This window comes from Mustela nigripes, chromosome 8, assembly GCF_022355385.1.
Source record: "Mustela nigripes isolate SB6536 chromosome 8, MUSNIG.SB6536, whole genome shotgun sequence".
NCBI lineage: Eukaryota > Metazoa > Chordata > Mammalia > Carnivora > Mustelidae > Mustela > Mustela nigripes.
Window position 1 is genome coordinate 6,087,092 of NC_081564.1, and position 16,993 is coordinate 6,104,084.

Genomic DNA, 16,993 nt, shown 5'->3' on the forward strand with positions numbered 1-16,993 from the left:
TCACGCCCCTGTCTGTGTTAACATGGAGAAATCTGAAGCGTGTAGAGTAGAAACAGCAGCATCACAAGGACGTGTGCATTATGTGGACATTATTTAAAAAATATGTGGACATAATTTAAAAAATGACCTTTCATGCAGAATCTTCTGTCTTAATGTTGAAAACAAATATGTAAAGCATTTGTTAAAACTAAGTACAGGCGAGTGCTTACAGTAGTCTTTGTAATTTTCTAAGGACGTTTAGAATGTTTCTTAATTTAAAAATCGAGGGAAAGGGGTGCCTGGATGGCTCAGTGGGTTAAAGCCTCTGCCTTCGGCTCAGGTCGTGATCTCAGGGTCCTGGGATCGAGCCCCGCATCGGGATCTCTGCTCAGCAGGGAACCTGCTTCCCCCCTCTCTCTCTCTGCCTGTCTCTGCCTCCTTGTGATCTCTGTCAAATAAATAGATCTTAAAAAAAAAAATAGAGGGAAAAAGGGAGTGACTGGGAGTTTAAATAAAAATGAGGAGGGAAGTTATAAGAGGTTTGGCTGTGGCAGGGAGCAGAGAGAGGAAGATACCTCTTGTCTCCTGGTTTCTTTTTTCCCTCCGAAGTGTGATGCGAGGCTATCAAGTGACTGGCAGGGCAGGGTGAGAGGTCGGAGGAGAGTGGAGAAGGTGTGAGGGAGAATCCTGGTGGGAGAATTGGAGCGCGCGGATTACAGAAAGGTATGTTGTCAGCCGTGTTGGGTGTCCATGAGATGGTAATAACCACTCTCTGGTGCTAGCCCAGGCCGTGCGGTTGGGTGGCTTGCTTTCCAGCAAAGCCTAAATGGAGGACTGTAGACACTCAGGAGCGAGACCACCGTGTTCCTCCAGGCTTAGGTCTCTGCTGCCAGTCGGGAGTGATGGAAGGGGAGTACAGAAAGGGGGTCAGAGCAGTGAGTAACCGTGCGCCCTGGAGTAGGTAGAGGGGAACTGGCAAAGCCAAGGGAGGGGTTGATCAGTTGAAAATGGTGAGGCCAGGGATCATAGGCCTTGGGGTCACAGAGCCTTGGTGATGCTTGAGCACCTTAGCCGAAAGAACCTTCAGAGTTGGGATTTTTTAAAAAAGATTTATTTATTTATTTATTTGACAGAGATCACAAGTAGGCAGAGAGGAAGGGAAGCCGCTGAGCAGAGAGGACCCTGGGATCATGACTTGAGCTGAAAGCAGAGGCTTTAACCCACTGAGCCCCGCAGGCGCTCCCAGAGTTGGGATTTCTCAAGGGAATGTGTTCTCTAGTGATAAAGAAGTCCAGTGAATGTTCTCCAGTGAGCGGAGGGGGACGAGTAAGCAGGAGTCCGAGTCTAGGCATTGCAGAGAGGTTCAGGCAGCTCCTCCTATGGACAGTGAAGCAGGAAGGCAGGAGCAGGTGTGGAGAAGGTGAGAGCGGTTCGGAAGTCTAGCTCAGGGCCGGTTAATGCACGATGGGTGAGCCTCCATTGGGTTAGGGTTTCCATAGGAGGGGAGGCCTGGCCCCCAGCTGCACGACTCAGTACAGTGGTGCTGGTCACCTTGTGTGGCTTGTTACATTTAAGGTCCTTAAGATGAAATAACATTTAAAGATTGGTTCTTCTCACGAGCCACGGGCTGCATGTGACTAGTGGCGGCTGTGCTGGGCTGTGCAGATAGAGGAGGTTTCTGTTTTCCCAGGTAATTCTTCCGGGCAGTGCTGGTCTGGGAGGAGCGTGAAGGGCCCTCTCACTCCACCTCCTGGGCCTGAGCTGTGGGTTGGGTGTGAAGCATAGAAAGTGTGGTAGGAAGTTGGTTGGTGTTCAGATCTGTGTGGACAGAATACCTTGACTGAGATGCAGAAATATTCCAAAGGAACAGAAACCTAAAATAAGACTTCGGTTGGCTCTGAAAACCATAAAATAAGAATTCGTGTATCTAAAATAAGGGGGCTTCTTGCAGTTTTGGAATTACTGTACAGATGTGTACGTACCATTTCAGAGCAGGGTGCTCTGTGTCTGTGTTCAGCGTGAACTGAAACATGAGCCCATCATGCCTCAGCTCGTTTCTCCCTGTCCTAGCACACTGGCCACCTCCGACGTCAGCAGGCGCAAGTGGCTGATCCCAGGGGCGGAGTACTCCATCTTTACCGGCCAGCCTTTGGACGCCCCGGATAACAGGATGGATGACCAGCTGGTGGAAACCTGTGCTTCTGGGTAGGTAGCTTTGTCAGAGGTCAGATTGAGGCTCGGTTACAGTTTCATAGATCTCAGTCGCCTTTAAATGTCTGGGAAGGTCTAAAAGAGCCTTATCTTCGTGGCTTCAGTGTCTTACTTTTTAGGACCAGATTTTTATTTTACTTTGAAAAGTTAATGGATTTCAGATGCTTTCTGATCAAAGGGCGGGCAGAAGGTCCCCCACTGTGCCCCTGACAGGACAGTGTGCTGTGCACAGTCTCTCAGTTAGGCTAAGGTGTTCACCCTCTCACCTTTTGGACAGCGCATGCAACCAGATTACTCCAGGGCTCCACGAAAGTACCATACTTCTGTATGTGCCGGGGTGTGAAGAGGATTGGGAAGCACTGGTCTGTTACAGGTTCAGTTTCAGTGTATTTGTGTTGTAAAGCAGACATACTCTTTGTGGAGTGTAATTGTTAGCTCTCATGTCATTCCCCTAACAGGGCCAGGGACCTCTGTCTTAGCTCAGCCTGCTCTATGAAATCACCATAGACCCAGCAGCTTCAACAGGAAACACTTTTTCCTGCTGTTCTGGAGGCTGAGTCTGAGATTGGGGTGTCAGCGCAGTTGGGTTCATGGTGAGGGCCCTCTTCCAGGTTATTGGGTCTTGGTCTTTCCTCGCTGAATGTGTGCAGACATCTTTTTAGAAGGGCATTCATCCCAGCAAAGGACCCCCTGCTCTCATGATCTCATCCAAATCTAATCACCTCCCCAAGGCCTCATCTCCTAACACCATCCACTGAGGATTGGGGCTTCAATATACGAGTGTTTTGAGGCACAAATACTCCGTTCATAGCACTGTGTGTCTTACAATTATTATTTAAGGTACCATTCTCCTCCGGAAAAGGATTCTTCATCTGGAAGTTCACCAAGAAGCTTATCGATAACAAAACAAAGAGAGACTTCAGATACACCAGTCATGAAAGCTTTAAAAGAACTTGAGGAAGGAAAAATATTTAAAAATTGGGGCACACAGACAGAGAAAGAGGACACCTCGAATAGTAAGCATTTTTTCCTTGTTTGATATAGATAGATAATAGATTATAGATACCTTCCTCTTTGCCCGCAGTTGTATCACCTTCCTTAAATACTCTGGCTCCTAATTTATCACAGTCATGGCATAACTTGCTGCTTTTATACAAGGCAGACTACATGTTATACTTTTTTTTTTAAGGATTTTATTTTATTTTTGTTTATTTTTTTAACGATTTTATTTATTTATTTTTAAATATTTTGTTTATTTATTAGATCACAAGTAGGCAGAGAGGCAGGCAGAGAGAGAGGAAGGGAAGTAGGCTCCCTGCTGAGCAGAGAGCCCGATGTGGGGCTCAATCCCAAGACCCTGGGATCATGACCTGAGCCGAAGACAGAGGCTTTAACCCACTGAGCCACCCAGGTGCCCCTTATTTTATTTTATTTTTTTGACAGAGACACAGCGAGAGAGGGAACAGAAGCAGGGGGAGTGGGAGAGGGAGAAGCAGGCCCCCTGCTGAGCAGGGAGCCCAACGCAGGGCTTGATCCCAGGACCCTGGGATCATGACCCGAGCTGAAGGTAGATGCCCAACGACCGAGCCACCCAGGTGCCCCAGATTTTATTTTTATTTTATTTGACAGAGCACAAGCAGGGGGAAAAACAGGCAAAGGGAGAGGGAGAAGCAGGCCTCCCTCTGAGCAGAGTGCCCAATGTGGGACTCGATCCCATGACCGTGGGATTATGACCGGAGCCAAAAGTAAACAAAGACTGAGCAACCCAGCGCCCTGTGTTCTAATTAGTAAAGATTTATGAACCATTCTTAAAGATATTTGGAAATTTTCTACATCAGTTTGTCATTGGAAAGTTATAATAGACATTTAGTATTCATAAAGTGAGGTGTAGTGTTTTTTACTCTCCCTTCTTGGTTACCGAGCATCTGTCAGGAAGACAAGAAGTGTGTTTTGTTTTGTTTTTTTAAGAATTTGTTTACTGGGGCGCCTGGGTGGCTCAGTGGGTTAAGCCGCTGCCTTCTGCTCAGGTCATGATCTCAGGTCCTGGGATCGAGCCCCGCATCGGGCTCTCTGCTCTGCCGGGAGCCTGCTTCCTCCTCTCTGCCTGCCTCTCTGCCTACTTGTGATCTCTGTCTGTCAATAAATAAAATCTTAAAAAAAAAAAAAAGAATTTGTTTACTTATCTGACAGAGCGAGAGAGTACAAGCAGGGGGAACAGTAGAGGCAGAGGGAGAAGCAGGCTCTGTGCTGAGTAAGGAGCCCTATTGTGTGACTCAGTCCCAGGACTCCGGAATCATGACCAGAGCTGAAGGCAGACACTTACTTAACCATCTGAGCCCACCAGGTGCCTCCCCCACCTTTTCTAAGATAATTTTATTTTTTATTTTTAAGTAATCTCTACATCCGATGTGGGGTTCAAAATCACAACCCCAAGATCAAGAGTCACATGTTTTTCCAACTGAGCCCACCAACCACCCCAGGAAGTACCTTGCTCAACAGCTCACCAGTGCTTACATCTCTTTGTACTCACTCCAGTGCTTGCTTGATCGGGTCTGCTGATTCCATTGTCCAGTCTTGGGCATTGCATCTCTGAAGAAGTATCTGCTAGTAAATAAATCAGTAACTTCCTAAAAGTAATCTCTCTTGAAAAATCGCCGTGAATGGCAATTGTAAACAGGGAGCCAGAATGAATTCATTATAAACCCCCACATTTGTTCTTCATCAAGCATTTTTTAATCCTTACATTGTGTATTTGCAAATAATCATTCTAACCTGGATAGTGAGAATGGCTTGCTTGGCGTAATCATTTCTTAATAAAGGCACCGAACCGGCCCAGGTTTGTTTTGTTTGTTGACTTTTTAACAATTTGTCTGTTACAGAGTTAGCAAATCCTCGGCAAACGGAGACGTCAGTCAGTGCAGGTCGGTCCCCAGAGAAATGCGCCCAACAGAGACAGAAGAGATTTAACTCGGCTTCACAGAGATCGTCGTCTTTACCACCTTCAACTCGTAAATCAAGCACCCCAAGTAAGAGTTAGATGTAATATGTCTCCTGGGCTCAAAAGAGTGGCATCCGAGCTGTGCACACACGTCTGATGTTCTTTTTCCCTCCTGTTCTCTAGCACCTACTAGAATATTCTGAGAACAGAGTCCCTAAAAAGGGTCTTGCTCAGTAATACCATCTGACTGTATAGACACTGTGACGATAGGTGAAGAAATTATCACGGCATACTGTTTTGTGTGTGTCCAGCAGATTCCTTTTTGCAACTTAAGCCATTTCACAGTTTCTGAGAGCGTTGACAACTATCTAATTAAACATTAGTTCAAACAAATTAATTTAAACTAATTTAACCTGGAAAAGATGCTTCTTTGCATAAATAGTTACGTCTGGTTTCTTTAGTCAGTTACAGTTACGGTTCTAAAGGTTAGGCATTGGATTTCTGTTTTCTTGATTTTCATATTCAGAACAGCTAAAGATATTTCTGTGTCGTCCCCCCCCCCCACCCGTGTGATGGAGCGAGCGTGTGTGTCCCCATGTGATGGGAGCGGGAGCCAGCGTTTGTGTGTATCTGTGTGACTGGAGTGCACACCAGCGATTGTGTGTCCCCGTGTGATGGGAATGTGCACTGGGCACTGGTGTTTCCATCTTATTTCCAGTCGACTTCTAAAATCCTGAAAAACCAGTTTTGAGTCTGAGTGCTGACCCTGCAGTTGGATACACTAAAATGTTGACAGTGGTTCCCTCTAGGTGTTAGGATTATGAATTATTTTTAATTTTGTATGCTCTTACTTTCAGAAAGTTTTATAATAAAATTGTATTCCATTAAAGTTAGAAAAGAGTACTGAGAAAGGAAGTATGCTCTGCCAATATATGTATTGTATAGAAGGAAAAGTGAACTTCCTCTTCATTTTCTTCTGTAGCAAAAAGAGAGATTATGTTAACGCCAGTGACTGTGGCTTATAGTCCAAAGCGATCCCCAAAAGAAAATCTGTCCCCAGGATTTAGTCATCTACTGAGCAAAAATGAAAGCAGTCCAACTCGGTAAGTTCTCTAAAATAGTAGAATAAAATATTACTGATTTTTTTTTTAAGTGTCAGCTTATAGCTATCACTAATTTTTCAGTTGCCAGTGGGAACCCTGTGGATTTAACTCACTTAAATGAATGTCATATTAAAAGTAAAAAAGTACTATTATCCGTGAAAACAGTTTTTAACTATGGAAACTGGCTACTACTGAGTTTAAGTACTGCGTCAGAGTCCCTTCCAGCTTTTGGGTATAGAATGACAATTCTTTGTTTTCCTGAAAAGGTTTATGATACAGGGCAATTTTTGAACCATTTGTATAAGAGAGCAGGCTGTCCTGGGATGGCCCTGGCATATGCGTAAGTTTCCCTGGGTGCTTGGGACAGTTGTCCTCTTTCTGAAGCAGCATGGCCACAGGGCGTGCTCCTGTGGGGAACTGTGGATCCCTACGCTGTAAGAGCTGGCCACCTGGCTCGGTCAGGCTCTTGAGAAATTCCTTAAGCACAGTGAACCTCAGTTTCCTCTTCTGTAAAACAGGAATAATAATACTTGGCCCGCATATATTAGAACTTGTTATAAAGATTGGAGGAGCTAATGTATGGGTAAATGCTTTAAGTCTCTAATACATGAATATAATTTTGTGTTAGAAAATATAAATTAAGCTTCAGTTTTAGAAAATTATATGACCAGCTTTCTTTTTAAAAAATACATGAATATGTGAGTTATCCGGACACCAGCTCAGCTTTCTAGTGGAGACAGGGAAAATCAATTAACATTTTTCTCACAAGTAACTTGCTTCATTCAATAGATTTGATATACTTTTGGATGATTTAGATACTGTTCCTGTGTCTGCTTTACAACGTACCAATCCAAGAAAACAACTCCAGTTTCTTCCTCTAGATGACTTGGAAGGTATCTTTTCCTAAAAAATTACTAGTTATGGTTTTAGTCATTCATTTTGTGAATTTCTGGTATCTTTTCAAGGTCCTAAATAGTGTAATATCCTGCACTTAAAAAATTTTTCTGCCCAAGGGCCTCTAAGAACATGCGTTGGTGCGGCTCATATAATGTGTCAGGGCTATTATCCTGATAGAAAAGTTGGGAAACTGAGGTACAGACATTGTTAATGCTTGCTTACTAGAGCCATACTGTTCCATTTCTCTTTTACATTCTGGCATTTCTGTGCAACTTGGGCAGCGGGTTATTTTTTTTTTTCTTTTTTCTCATTTATCTTTGAAGTTTGGAATAAAGTACAAGATAATACATATGAGTCACTTGGGCAGACCCGGTAAGATGCTGGCTCTGCACTGTTGGTTCGGGTTTGTGTCCGCTAAATGTGAGCTTAGCGCTTAACTTTTTTTTTTTTTTTTTGGCTTTAAGTTTTATTAAAAGTTCTTTTGAGCTCACAGAAAGTTTATATACCTTCTCTTAGGGACGTTGTACAGATTGTCCAACCGAGAGCAAAACTTTTAGAATTCTATGGAGGAAAAGCACTGACTAAATGTGATTATTGTGTTTCTTTTTGTTACTTTTTTTGGTATGTGGCAGCCTTTAGATAACATATATAGTTATGTATATGATCGATCAGGAAGATGGATATGAAATAAAAGAAAATCCCTTTCTCTCTGACAGAAAAAAAATACTCAGAAGCAGCCACCGACATCCATGCTAATCACAGCCCTTCTCCCGAACTGTTGCCAAATGAAGTGAAGAAAGTGTCTGTGAGATCAGCCTGGGAGAAGAATAAATCAGTTAGCTATGAACAGTGTAAGCCCGCGTCAGTAGCACCACATGGTAATGATTTTGAATATACAGCAAAAATTAGGACCCTAGCTGAAACGGAACGGTTTTTTGATGAACTTACAAAAGAAAAAGACCAGGTAAAAACAAACAAAAACTTTAAAACAAAAACAACAGAAAAAACCTTTTTCTGAACTTAATGCCTATGTCTGAGGAATAGTCAGAAGGGAGTTACAGAGTCAGACCGTGCCAGAAGCTTCTATGGCTTGCACAGCAAAGCCGCGCTGGGAGCCAGTTTGAGCTGAGCTGCCCTTGCTGACTGGGGCAGGGGGAGTGGCGGTGCAGGCCAGGCGGACAAGGAAGTACTAGGCCGAAGCCTGTCCTTTCCATTCTGTTACAGACGTCCCTGCCACTCATCAGAATTCTTCTGTTTTTATTTAAATTTTGTTTGTGTGTCAACAGATTGAGGCGGCACTAAGTCGAATGCCTTCTACTGGAGGACGAATCACTTTGCAGACAAGATTAAACCAGGTGAACCGTCTTAGCTTGAATCTGCATCAGCTGCGTGGTGCCGGCTGGTGCTCGTTTAGCCGAGAGGACGTGTTAGGTGTCCTGAAGCAACTGGGCCAGACTTATAGCCTTTTGGGAAGTGTTTGGTGATTATAGTATATTTTAGAACTGCACTGTGGTTTTCTGGAGTAAAAAGTGATTTTTCCTTTATACTTAATGAAAAAGATCTTCCTGCTACTATGCAATATGGCTTTGAACAGATCTTACATTAAGCGTCTCCCCTCAGCTCAGGTCATGATCCCGGGGGTCTTGGGATCCAGCACCCCCTGCTCAGCGGGAAGTCTGCTTCTCCCAGCTCTTGCTTGGGCTTGGGTGTACTCGCTCTCTCAAATAAATAAAATCGTCAAAAAAAAAAGAGAGATGTGATTCCATTATTGAGCAGGAGATGGTGCAGGCGAAGCAGCTCATGTGCATTTGTTTTAGCTGCTTTCCAGAGAGAAAAATGCATGAAGCCATGGGACGTTGAAAATCTCCTTTTTGTAACATTTTAAGCATAACAACAAGGATATGTCTCTTACATAACTGCATGTTTTGGCTTTTCAGTGCTTTAACTTCAGGAAAAAGTCATTTTCAGATTGATCTGTGATACCAGAAGGGAAAAAAGCAAAGAAAACAGCGGAGGTCTTTCCTTGGGCCTCTATGCCTAACTTCTCCTTAAGACTTTAAGTCTGTTACAGTTTTTGTTGGTCCCAAAGTCTTTAGTCAATAATTTATAAGACTCCACACATGAAACTCTTCTTCCTTGTTGGGAAGGCAGAAGGAAAACTTGTAGATACTCTTGATTCTAAACTTATCTGAAACATTTGTTTAATATATATATTTTTTAATTTATTTATTTGACAGAGATCACAAGTAGAGAGAGAGGCAGGCAGAGAGAGAGAGGAGGAAGCAGGCTCCCCGCTGAGCAGAGAGCCGGATGGATGTGAGGCTCCATCCCAGGACCTGGGATCCTGACCTGAGCTGAAGGCAGAGGCTTTAACCCACTGAGCCACTCAGGCGCCCCTAATATATTTTTATATAATGATTGTAAGCTTTTAAAGTAACTTAAAAGGGAGTAGATCCTGTTCATACATGTCAAAGCTGTTCGTCCAGTAAGGAGACCAGTGACAGTGAAAAGGGACTGAAGATGATTATATATGATTCGTAAATGAAAAGAGTAAAATTGGGCAAAAACAAAAAAAAATTCAGTCTCACCCATGAGTAAAATACACATCTGAACAAAAGCTTTATTTTTTGAAAAGATTTTATTCATTAGAGAGACAGAAAGAGCGTAAGTTCAGGGAGAGGCAAAGGAAAAGGGAGAAAGAGACTCCCGCTGAGCAGGGCACCTGACGCGGGGCCTGTCCCAGGGCCACAGGATCATGACTTGAGCTGAAGGCAGATGCTTAACCAGCCATACAATTAACCAACTGAGCCATCCAGGTGCTCCAAAGCATAATTAAAAAAAAAAAAAAATTATTTAGTTATTTTGAGAGAAAGTGTGCAGGCCCTGGTTAGAGGAGGGGCCAGAGGGAGAATCTCAAGCAGACTCTCCCCATGATGCCTGGGGCCTGACACAGGCCTCGATCTCATGACCCATGAGATTATGACCTGAAACCAAGAGCCAGATGCTCCACCAAATAAGCCACCCAGGCAACCCAAAAAAGCATCATTTAAAAACAAAAACAAAAACCTTACATAGGCAGATATTTAAACATACCCCCTCCCTCCCCAAAAAAAACCCAAAACAGTACACAGGGTCTAGAAAACCATGTTCTCATACATGGCAGGTAGAAGAGGAAATTGTCACAAACCTTTTGGAATTTAGTTTGACCTAGATCCAGAGCTTTAGATTTTTGTATTTTTTTCAGACCTAGCATTTTTCTCCTGGGAATGATTCCGAAGGCAATGCTTATAGATGTGTGCAAAGAAACCTTTTTAAGAATATTTATTGCAGGATTATTTAACATTAAAAGCAACCTAAATTTCTACTAAAAGATAGTTGGTTAGGGGCGCCTGGGTGGCTCAGTTGTTAAGCGTCTGCCTTCGACTCAAGGCATGATTCCCAGGGTCCTGGGATTGAGCCCTGCATCGGGCTCCCTGCTCAGTGGGAGGCCTGCTTCTCCCTCTCCCACTCCCCCTGCTTGTGTTCCCTCTCTAGTTGTGTCTCTCTGTCAAATCAATAAATAACATCTTTAAAAAAATAAAAGATTTTTGGTTAAATCTAATGGAATATTGCACACTAATTTAAAATGATATCATAGAAAGATATTTCATAACAAAAGTTCAGTTGAAAAATGTTTTGAAGTAGTGAATATGATTCTGTTTTTATTTTTCTTCTTAATGATGTGGGTATCTACACAAAAACCCCAGGAAAGAGGACCTGGTTATTTTTACTCCTCTGTCTTCTAAGTATTTTATCATGAATGTGTGATCCTTTTATTATTTTTTTATTTTAATTTTTTATAAAGATTTTATTTGAGAGTGAGCAGGCAAGAGAGAGCACAAGCCAGGGAGCCGATCTTGGGGCTCCATCCAGGCACCTGAGCTGAAGGCGGCCACTGAACTGACTGAGCCACCCAGGCTCCCCTCGGGTGATCCTTTTATTTTATTGTGAGAGATCACAAGTAGGCAGGGAGGCAGGCAGAGACAGAGGGGGAAGCAGGCTCCCTGCTGAGCAGAGACACCCCCCCCCCCCGCGATGTGGGGCTCCCCAGGACCCTGAGATCATGACCTGAGCTGAAGGCAGAGGTTTTAACCCACTGAGCCACCCAGGCACCCCGGGTGATCTTTTTATAATTAAAGTTGTTAAAGAGGAATTTTAAAGTTTTATTTAAGGATACCATTGGAGTTAAGACTGAATAAAGTATCTAAAATGATAAATTTATATTCCAGGCGCTATTTATTTAATTGTAATACTGCTTATTTATTTATTTATTTGAAGATTTTATTTGACAGAGATCACAAGCAGGCAGGGGGGCTGGAAGCAGGGTCCCTGCTCAGCAGGGAGCCCAATGTAGGGCTCTATCCCAGGACCCTGAGATCATGACCTGAGCCAAAGGCAGAGACTTAACCCACTGAGCCCCCCAGGTGCCCCATGTACTGCTTATTTAAAAATAGCAGTTGTTACATTGATTCTTTGTGAAATCTCGTTTCTTGCAAGAAACTCCTCTAGTGTATTCCCTTCCTTTTTAACTTAGACATTCTTGTCAGAAGAAAGTTGCTTGACATACACCTAAGTGGGATAAGGCACCAACCCGTTTCTTCTGGTGACGTGTGTAAAGTGCCTCTGGGTTCCTCTTGGTCTGCTCTCAGTCCAGCAGAGGCTGAGAGTCGCCTTCTCCCGTCTGTCCTGTTGCCCTTGCTGAGATTTTCACACCCTGCAAGCAGCAGGGTACTGGGGCTGTTAGGGCACTGAGTGCAGCATTTATTCTGGATGGTTGAGACCCTGATTTGTGTTGTTTAAAGAGACGATATAAATAAGAGGAAGTGTGTAAAAAACACAACTCTGTAATTTGAATGTTTCTGCCTGCCCCTTTGCTAAAAGAAAGGTCAGTTTGGTGGTAATCAAGAGAACCAGTGAACCTGATATAGAATTCTGATGCAACTTCTCCTGTGATTTCCCTTTAGGAAGCCTTGGAAGATCGTTTGGAAAGGATTAATCGAGAACTGGGCTCAGTTCGAATGACATTAAAGAAATTTCATGTGTTGCGCACCTCTGCAAATCTCTGAGATTTGTAGCCATTAAATTTTGAGACATTTTTGTTTGCACTAATGTATAATTATGCACTCAGAAAAGGCAAACTATTTTGTACTGTTTATAAGCCTTCAAATAGTAGTTTTACAATCATGCTATTCTTTACACTTGCTGTTTTATACTTCAAATGGCCACATATTTTCAAGATATTTTTGTTATGCTCAGGAATCTCTTGTATATTTTACTATTTAAAAAGTATTATTTTTAAATAGTATAAGTCTCCAGTTTATATCCATAGTAAGGAAATGTAAACAGGGGAGGCAGCTTGTTTCTAAACAAATAGTGTTAAACTTTTACAATTAACTTTGCACACTAATTTTATATACTTGTTCTACATTGTGAATATGATTCTTTTTTTAAAAAAATAAATGCTTAAGAGTAGCTTCCATAATAGACCAATACATGCTGAATCCAAAAAAAAAAAAAAAGAATGCAGCATACCCTGAATTTTAGTTGTGTTGAGATTTTTTTTTTTCTTAATGGTAATGCAGTTCCTTTAGGAACAAGTCTTAGAGTGATTATTACAGTAGTAATAATAATGGAACTATTGGAAGTAATGGAATATTGGAAAGCTTTGGAAACTGTGAATAACTCATTTTGTTTCCCTTGAACTTTATTGTCTGTAAGGAAAGAGAAATGAGTGCTCTTATTCTCTAATGTTGTCACATATGTAGTACTTTCCAGAAAACGGTAAGCCGTTGGGGGAGCCGGGGCTTTCTGCCCAGCATTCCGAGTGAAACCATGTCCCTCCGGTGGCCATAAGGTGATGATGGATCAAGCTTTGATGAAAGACCACCACCACCCAGCAAGGGTTCAGAGTGGTCCTGGTTTCTGCCATCAGAGCCACCGAGCAGATGTTTTCAACCCCACTGCCTCCCACCACCCCCGCCAAAAAAAAAAAACCCTCCAGCCATGGCAGGGGCTGTCAGGATGCTAGGTTTAGATTAGAGTCCCCTCCCCTTAATGTGCACAGGCAGGGAATGTGTGCGGATGGCGCGTGGGCCTTTCCTTGGGCCGTGCTGGGGACCTGCCGCTCATGGCCTTGGCAGCGGCACCCGGGCAGGAGGCTGTGCTCTGATCAGCAGCAACAGCAGGTGTATGTTCTGACCTCGGGTCAAGTCCGGGCTGCCCCACTGCCCATTTTTCGGGGGCTGGTTGGAATCCAGTGCCCACATATCTGTGTACATGTTCATAAATAGACTCATTCTAAACTTGCAGAATTGATTGCCACTGATGATGCTCAGGTTTTAAAGTTTGGTTTTCTTTTGAACTTTTTCTTCTTATGTGACTCTTAGCAGCTTGTAGTTATAATGAGCCAAGCCAAGCATCACTCCACTAGGGTCTGTGTATGCCTTTGAGCAGGGAATCTCAAACTGCACCCTTCACCAAAGCTTACCTGGCTGAGCTCTGGGCCCGTTGCCCCAGCGGGCTCCCTTCTCAGCTTCCTGGGTGGTCCTCCGTCAGGAGGGGCCATCTGACACCTGCCTCTTCTGTTCCTATTCGTGAATCGAACCTTTGCTCCCATCTCCTGCCAACAGTCGAAGACCTTGGGCTAATCACAATTATTCATCAACAGAATAAGTGCCTTTATTCATAGTACTTTTTTTTAACCTTTTTTTTTTTAAGTCAACTAGTTAAAGAATATATTAATTTTAATCAAGCTCCAGTACAGCTGTGTTAAGACCTAGTAAAGGGATCGACTTTACTGATGGTTATTACCTTTGTGTTCCTAGATGTGACATTAGAATATAACTTGAAAATTATTAGGATATTCCTTGTTGCTCCTTTTATCATCAAGTCCACTACCTTCTCAAGAATAGGAAATTGCCATTTCAGAAGTTTTATCTTGTGAACGAGTTACCTTCTTAGTAGTCTCTATTGGCTTATTCCAAGAAAGATCTGAAACCCCATCAAAACCTCTTCTGTGCCTATCAGAAAACATGTGCTTTGATTTTTTTAAATATATAATAAATTGTAAGTACCACTTATTTAAACATTTTATTTAAAAAAAAACCTTTTTCTTCATAGCTGTGAAGAGGAGAACCAAGGAAAATCCTTTCAGCCATCTTTCCCTTTTTCGTGCTTGATTTACAAACACAGAACACTCCACTTAAAAACAACTCAACCCCAGAAGTGGCGATGTTAGAAAGTTGCGGGTGTCCCTGGGAGGTGAATTGCTTGGCTCCTGGCTGGGGCTGAGCTGCTGGAGAGGAACAGCCTGAAAGCACCTTCCACTTCGGGGAAGTGCCTCTTTTAATGCAAGTAGAGTTTACTCTTTTGCCGGGGTTCTGTACTGGGAGAGCCAGGCAGACCTGGGTCACCACCTGGCTGGGCCTGCCCAGCTCAGCAGCAAGAGATAAGATGAAGCGATAAGCTTCCTTCCATTTTAAAGGAGATTAGGTAAAGTACCTGGTGCTTCCTAACTTTTCAACAAAAGTACACATTTCAGATTCATTTGGAGTTAATCAAGGCTTTGAAGTAGTGATTTAGGACTTTTTAAATAGGAAAGTAGGTTGTGCCCCCAGCAATTGATTTAAAAATTGCCTTGGGTTGGTTGACATTTCTGTTAGGTGGTCTAAGATGATCTCTCCACCTTTTTGCAAAAAACAAAACAAAACTCTTGGAATTCATATGATCTTCCTGGTGTGAGGTGTTTGTTTTTTGACTATTAAAACTGGTAACCTGTTGGGTTGAAGTTCAGAAGCATCTAAAATGGGGGATCTGGGGTTATTTGATGTAAACATAGGTTATTTTCCTTAAAAAAAAAAAAAAAGGTTTTGTCCATGTAACCAAAATAATGGCTCCTTTGAATGTCCCATAATTAGAGGTCCAAGGTGGTGGCCTCTAAGGCAGGACCGCAGGAAGGCTGGTCTGCACTAGGCATCAGAAGGGCCATATGAACACGAGGGTTGTTTTTAGAGTTTGGTTCCCCTTCTTAACTCTGAAGACTCAGGCGCTTTGCTGAATGCTCTTTAAATTTGAATTCTGCCCTTACATATGTAGTAAAATTAGACATTTTTGTCATTTTAATTTTTATCTCAAGCAATTTTCATTACATTTTAATGTGTCACTTGTGCTGCGAGTCTTTAAGAAGCTTTAAAAAGTAAGTGCATACCTAGCACCCTTCATGAGTCCTACAGGTAAATCATGTTTACCCATCACGAGAGTGTGCGTGGTCATGAGATGTACAGGTCTGATTAAACCAATTATATTGCACACATTCTGCAGGAGATGATAATTTTTTGCCAAGAGTTCTGTGGCAGTATGATAATACGTTAAACTACACCAGTATCTTAGGACCTGTGTTGCAAAGCCTTCTTCTGACTTACATTTTATTTCAGTAGATGCCTCTCAAATAGGAGGAATCAAGCCATAAATTTGCATTTGCTGGACAGGACGTACCACGTCATCGCTGTGACTCCAGACTTCAAAGATAATCGCTTTATTCACAATTGCACTGTAACAGTGACCAAAACAATGTGAAACACTTGCTTCCTCCAGTGCTGCTGATGGTCAGGCAGAGACAAGTGCTTGCTGCAGTTTTTTTTTTAATCTAGGCAAGTATTGGAGTCATGGGATTGTAAGCTCTGTGAGAGCAGGGACCATCATGTCTTGCGTACAGGCACTCAATAAATACTTGTGGATATGAACTGCCTTGTGATATCAGTGTATTTATTCCTACCGGGTTATTGGGGGAGCTGCTTTTTGATGAAGGCCTCCCAAATTTTGAGTGCAATCATGGCAAGGTTGCAGTGGTATCGCCTAGGGGCTCAGCTCGGGGTGGCAGACAGGCAAAGAGCCTCCCTCTGGATATCTCTCTGCATGCGCCGGAAACCATTCTCAGTGGGACTTAAGGCACCTCTGGGTGGAGGGAAGAAGGTGAGGGTCTCGTATTTGTTGGGACACCTTCACTGGTCTCAGAGTGATCGCCCTAAGATGGTAAGAGGGGTATTTTGAGAGATGTGTAATGATTGATGGCTTTCCTGGCCTCCTCTCCAATTCTAAGTCACCGCAGGGTCGAGTAGCCTCTGGTGGTTTTGCCCGGGCTTTATCGGAACAGTCTGGGGCTGCTTTAATTATAGCGCTTGCCCTTCCAGGGGAAAGCGCTCCTTTCGCCCACAGAAGGACAGGTAAGCTAGGTTTTAGGTGTGGCCCATTTGGTTCCATTACTTCAGCCCTTGGCAAAAAGGCCGTTCCGCTCAATCTAACTACATACTCAGCGATTCATTGTCAATTTTACCCTGTACCCTCTTGGCCGTCCTGTTCCTAACTGGAGAGTCCAGTCCGGAGGGAACATCAAGATGAATCTGTTTCTGATCCTCTTCCAGGTCCTTTTTGAGGTCGGGGACTAGAGCTTCACACATCCCTTCTGTTAACACCGCTCCCGCTACTTCTGATGACCAAGGGGCATTTTCATCTTTCGTGCCCAAAGCGAGCGTATTCGGTACTGGGGAGAGAACCCCCTGCCAGCCGCACACCTGGTCTCTGGCTTTTAGGTTTGGGCCTCATGAAGTCGTACGCGGTTTGTTCCCCTAGATCTGTCGGCTTACTCCCTAACTTCGTTTTTAAGAAAGCTACTTAAGTGACGATCGCCGCAAGCCTACTCGTCCCCTTCCGCGAGGGCACTTGGCGGCTCTAGCGCGGTTTCAAGGCCCGCGGGGTCCGAGGAGCCGATCCCCCCGCCCCAACCGCCCCCCCCCCCACGTCCCCCGGCCGGGGAAGCGCGAGCCCCGGC

General features: G+C 43.5%; 1 protein-coding gene across 8 annotated transcripts in view; it reads left to right on the top strand.

Annotated features, from left to right (window-relative positions):
* MPHOSPH9 (M-phase phosphoprotein 9) overlaps positions 1-15,908 on the top strand; it is a 66,886-nt gene extending 50,978 nt beyond the window's left edge. For 6 of the 8 annotated variants that reach the window (XM_059408279.1, XM_059408281.1, XM_059408282.1 and 3 more), the window contains 8 exons: positions 2,050-2,184; positions 3,031-3,206; positions 5,070-5,216; positions 6,111-6,231; positions 7,021-7,124; positions 7,845-8,092; positions 8,415-8,483; positions 12,132-15,908. In XM_059408279.1, the coding sequence (XP_059264262.1) occupies positions 2,050-2,184; positions 3,031-3,206; positions 5,070-5,216; positions 6,111-6,231; positions 7,021-7,124; positions 7,845-8,092; positions 8,415-8,483; positions 12,132-12,233 (1,102 nt within the window). In that variant the 3' untranslated portion in view covers positions 12,234-15,908. Of the gene's footprint in view, positions 1-2,049; positions 2,185-3,030; positions 3,207-5,069; positions 5,217-6,110; positions 6,232-7,020; positions 7,125-7,844; positions 8,093-8,414; positions 8,484-12,131 lie in introns of those variants that run through there. The other 2 variants (XR_009405857.1, XM_059408284.1) reach the window with 2 other exon arrangements.
* The last annotated feature ends 1,085 nt before the right edge of the window (positions 15,909-16,993 follow it).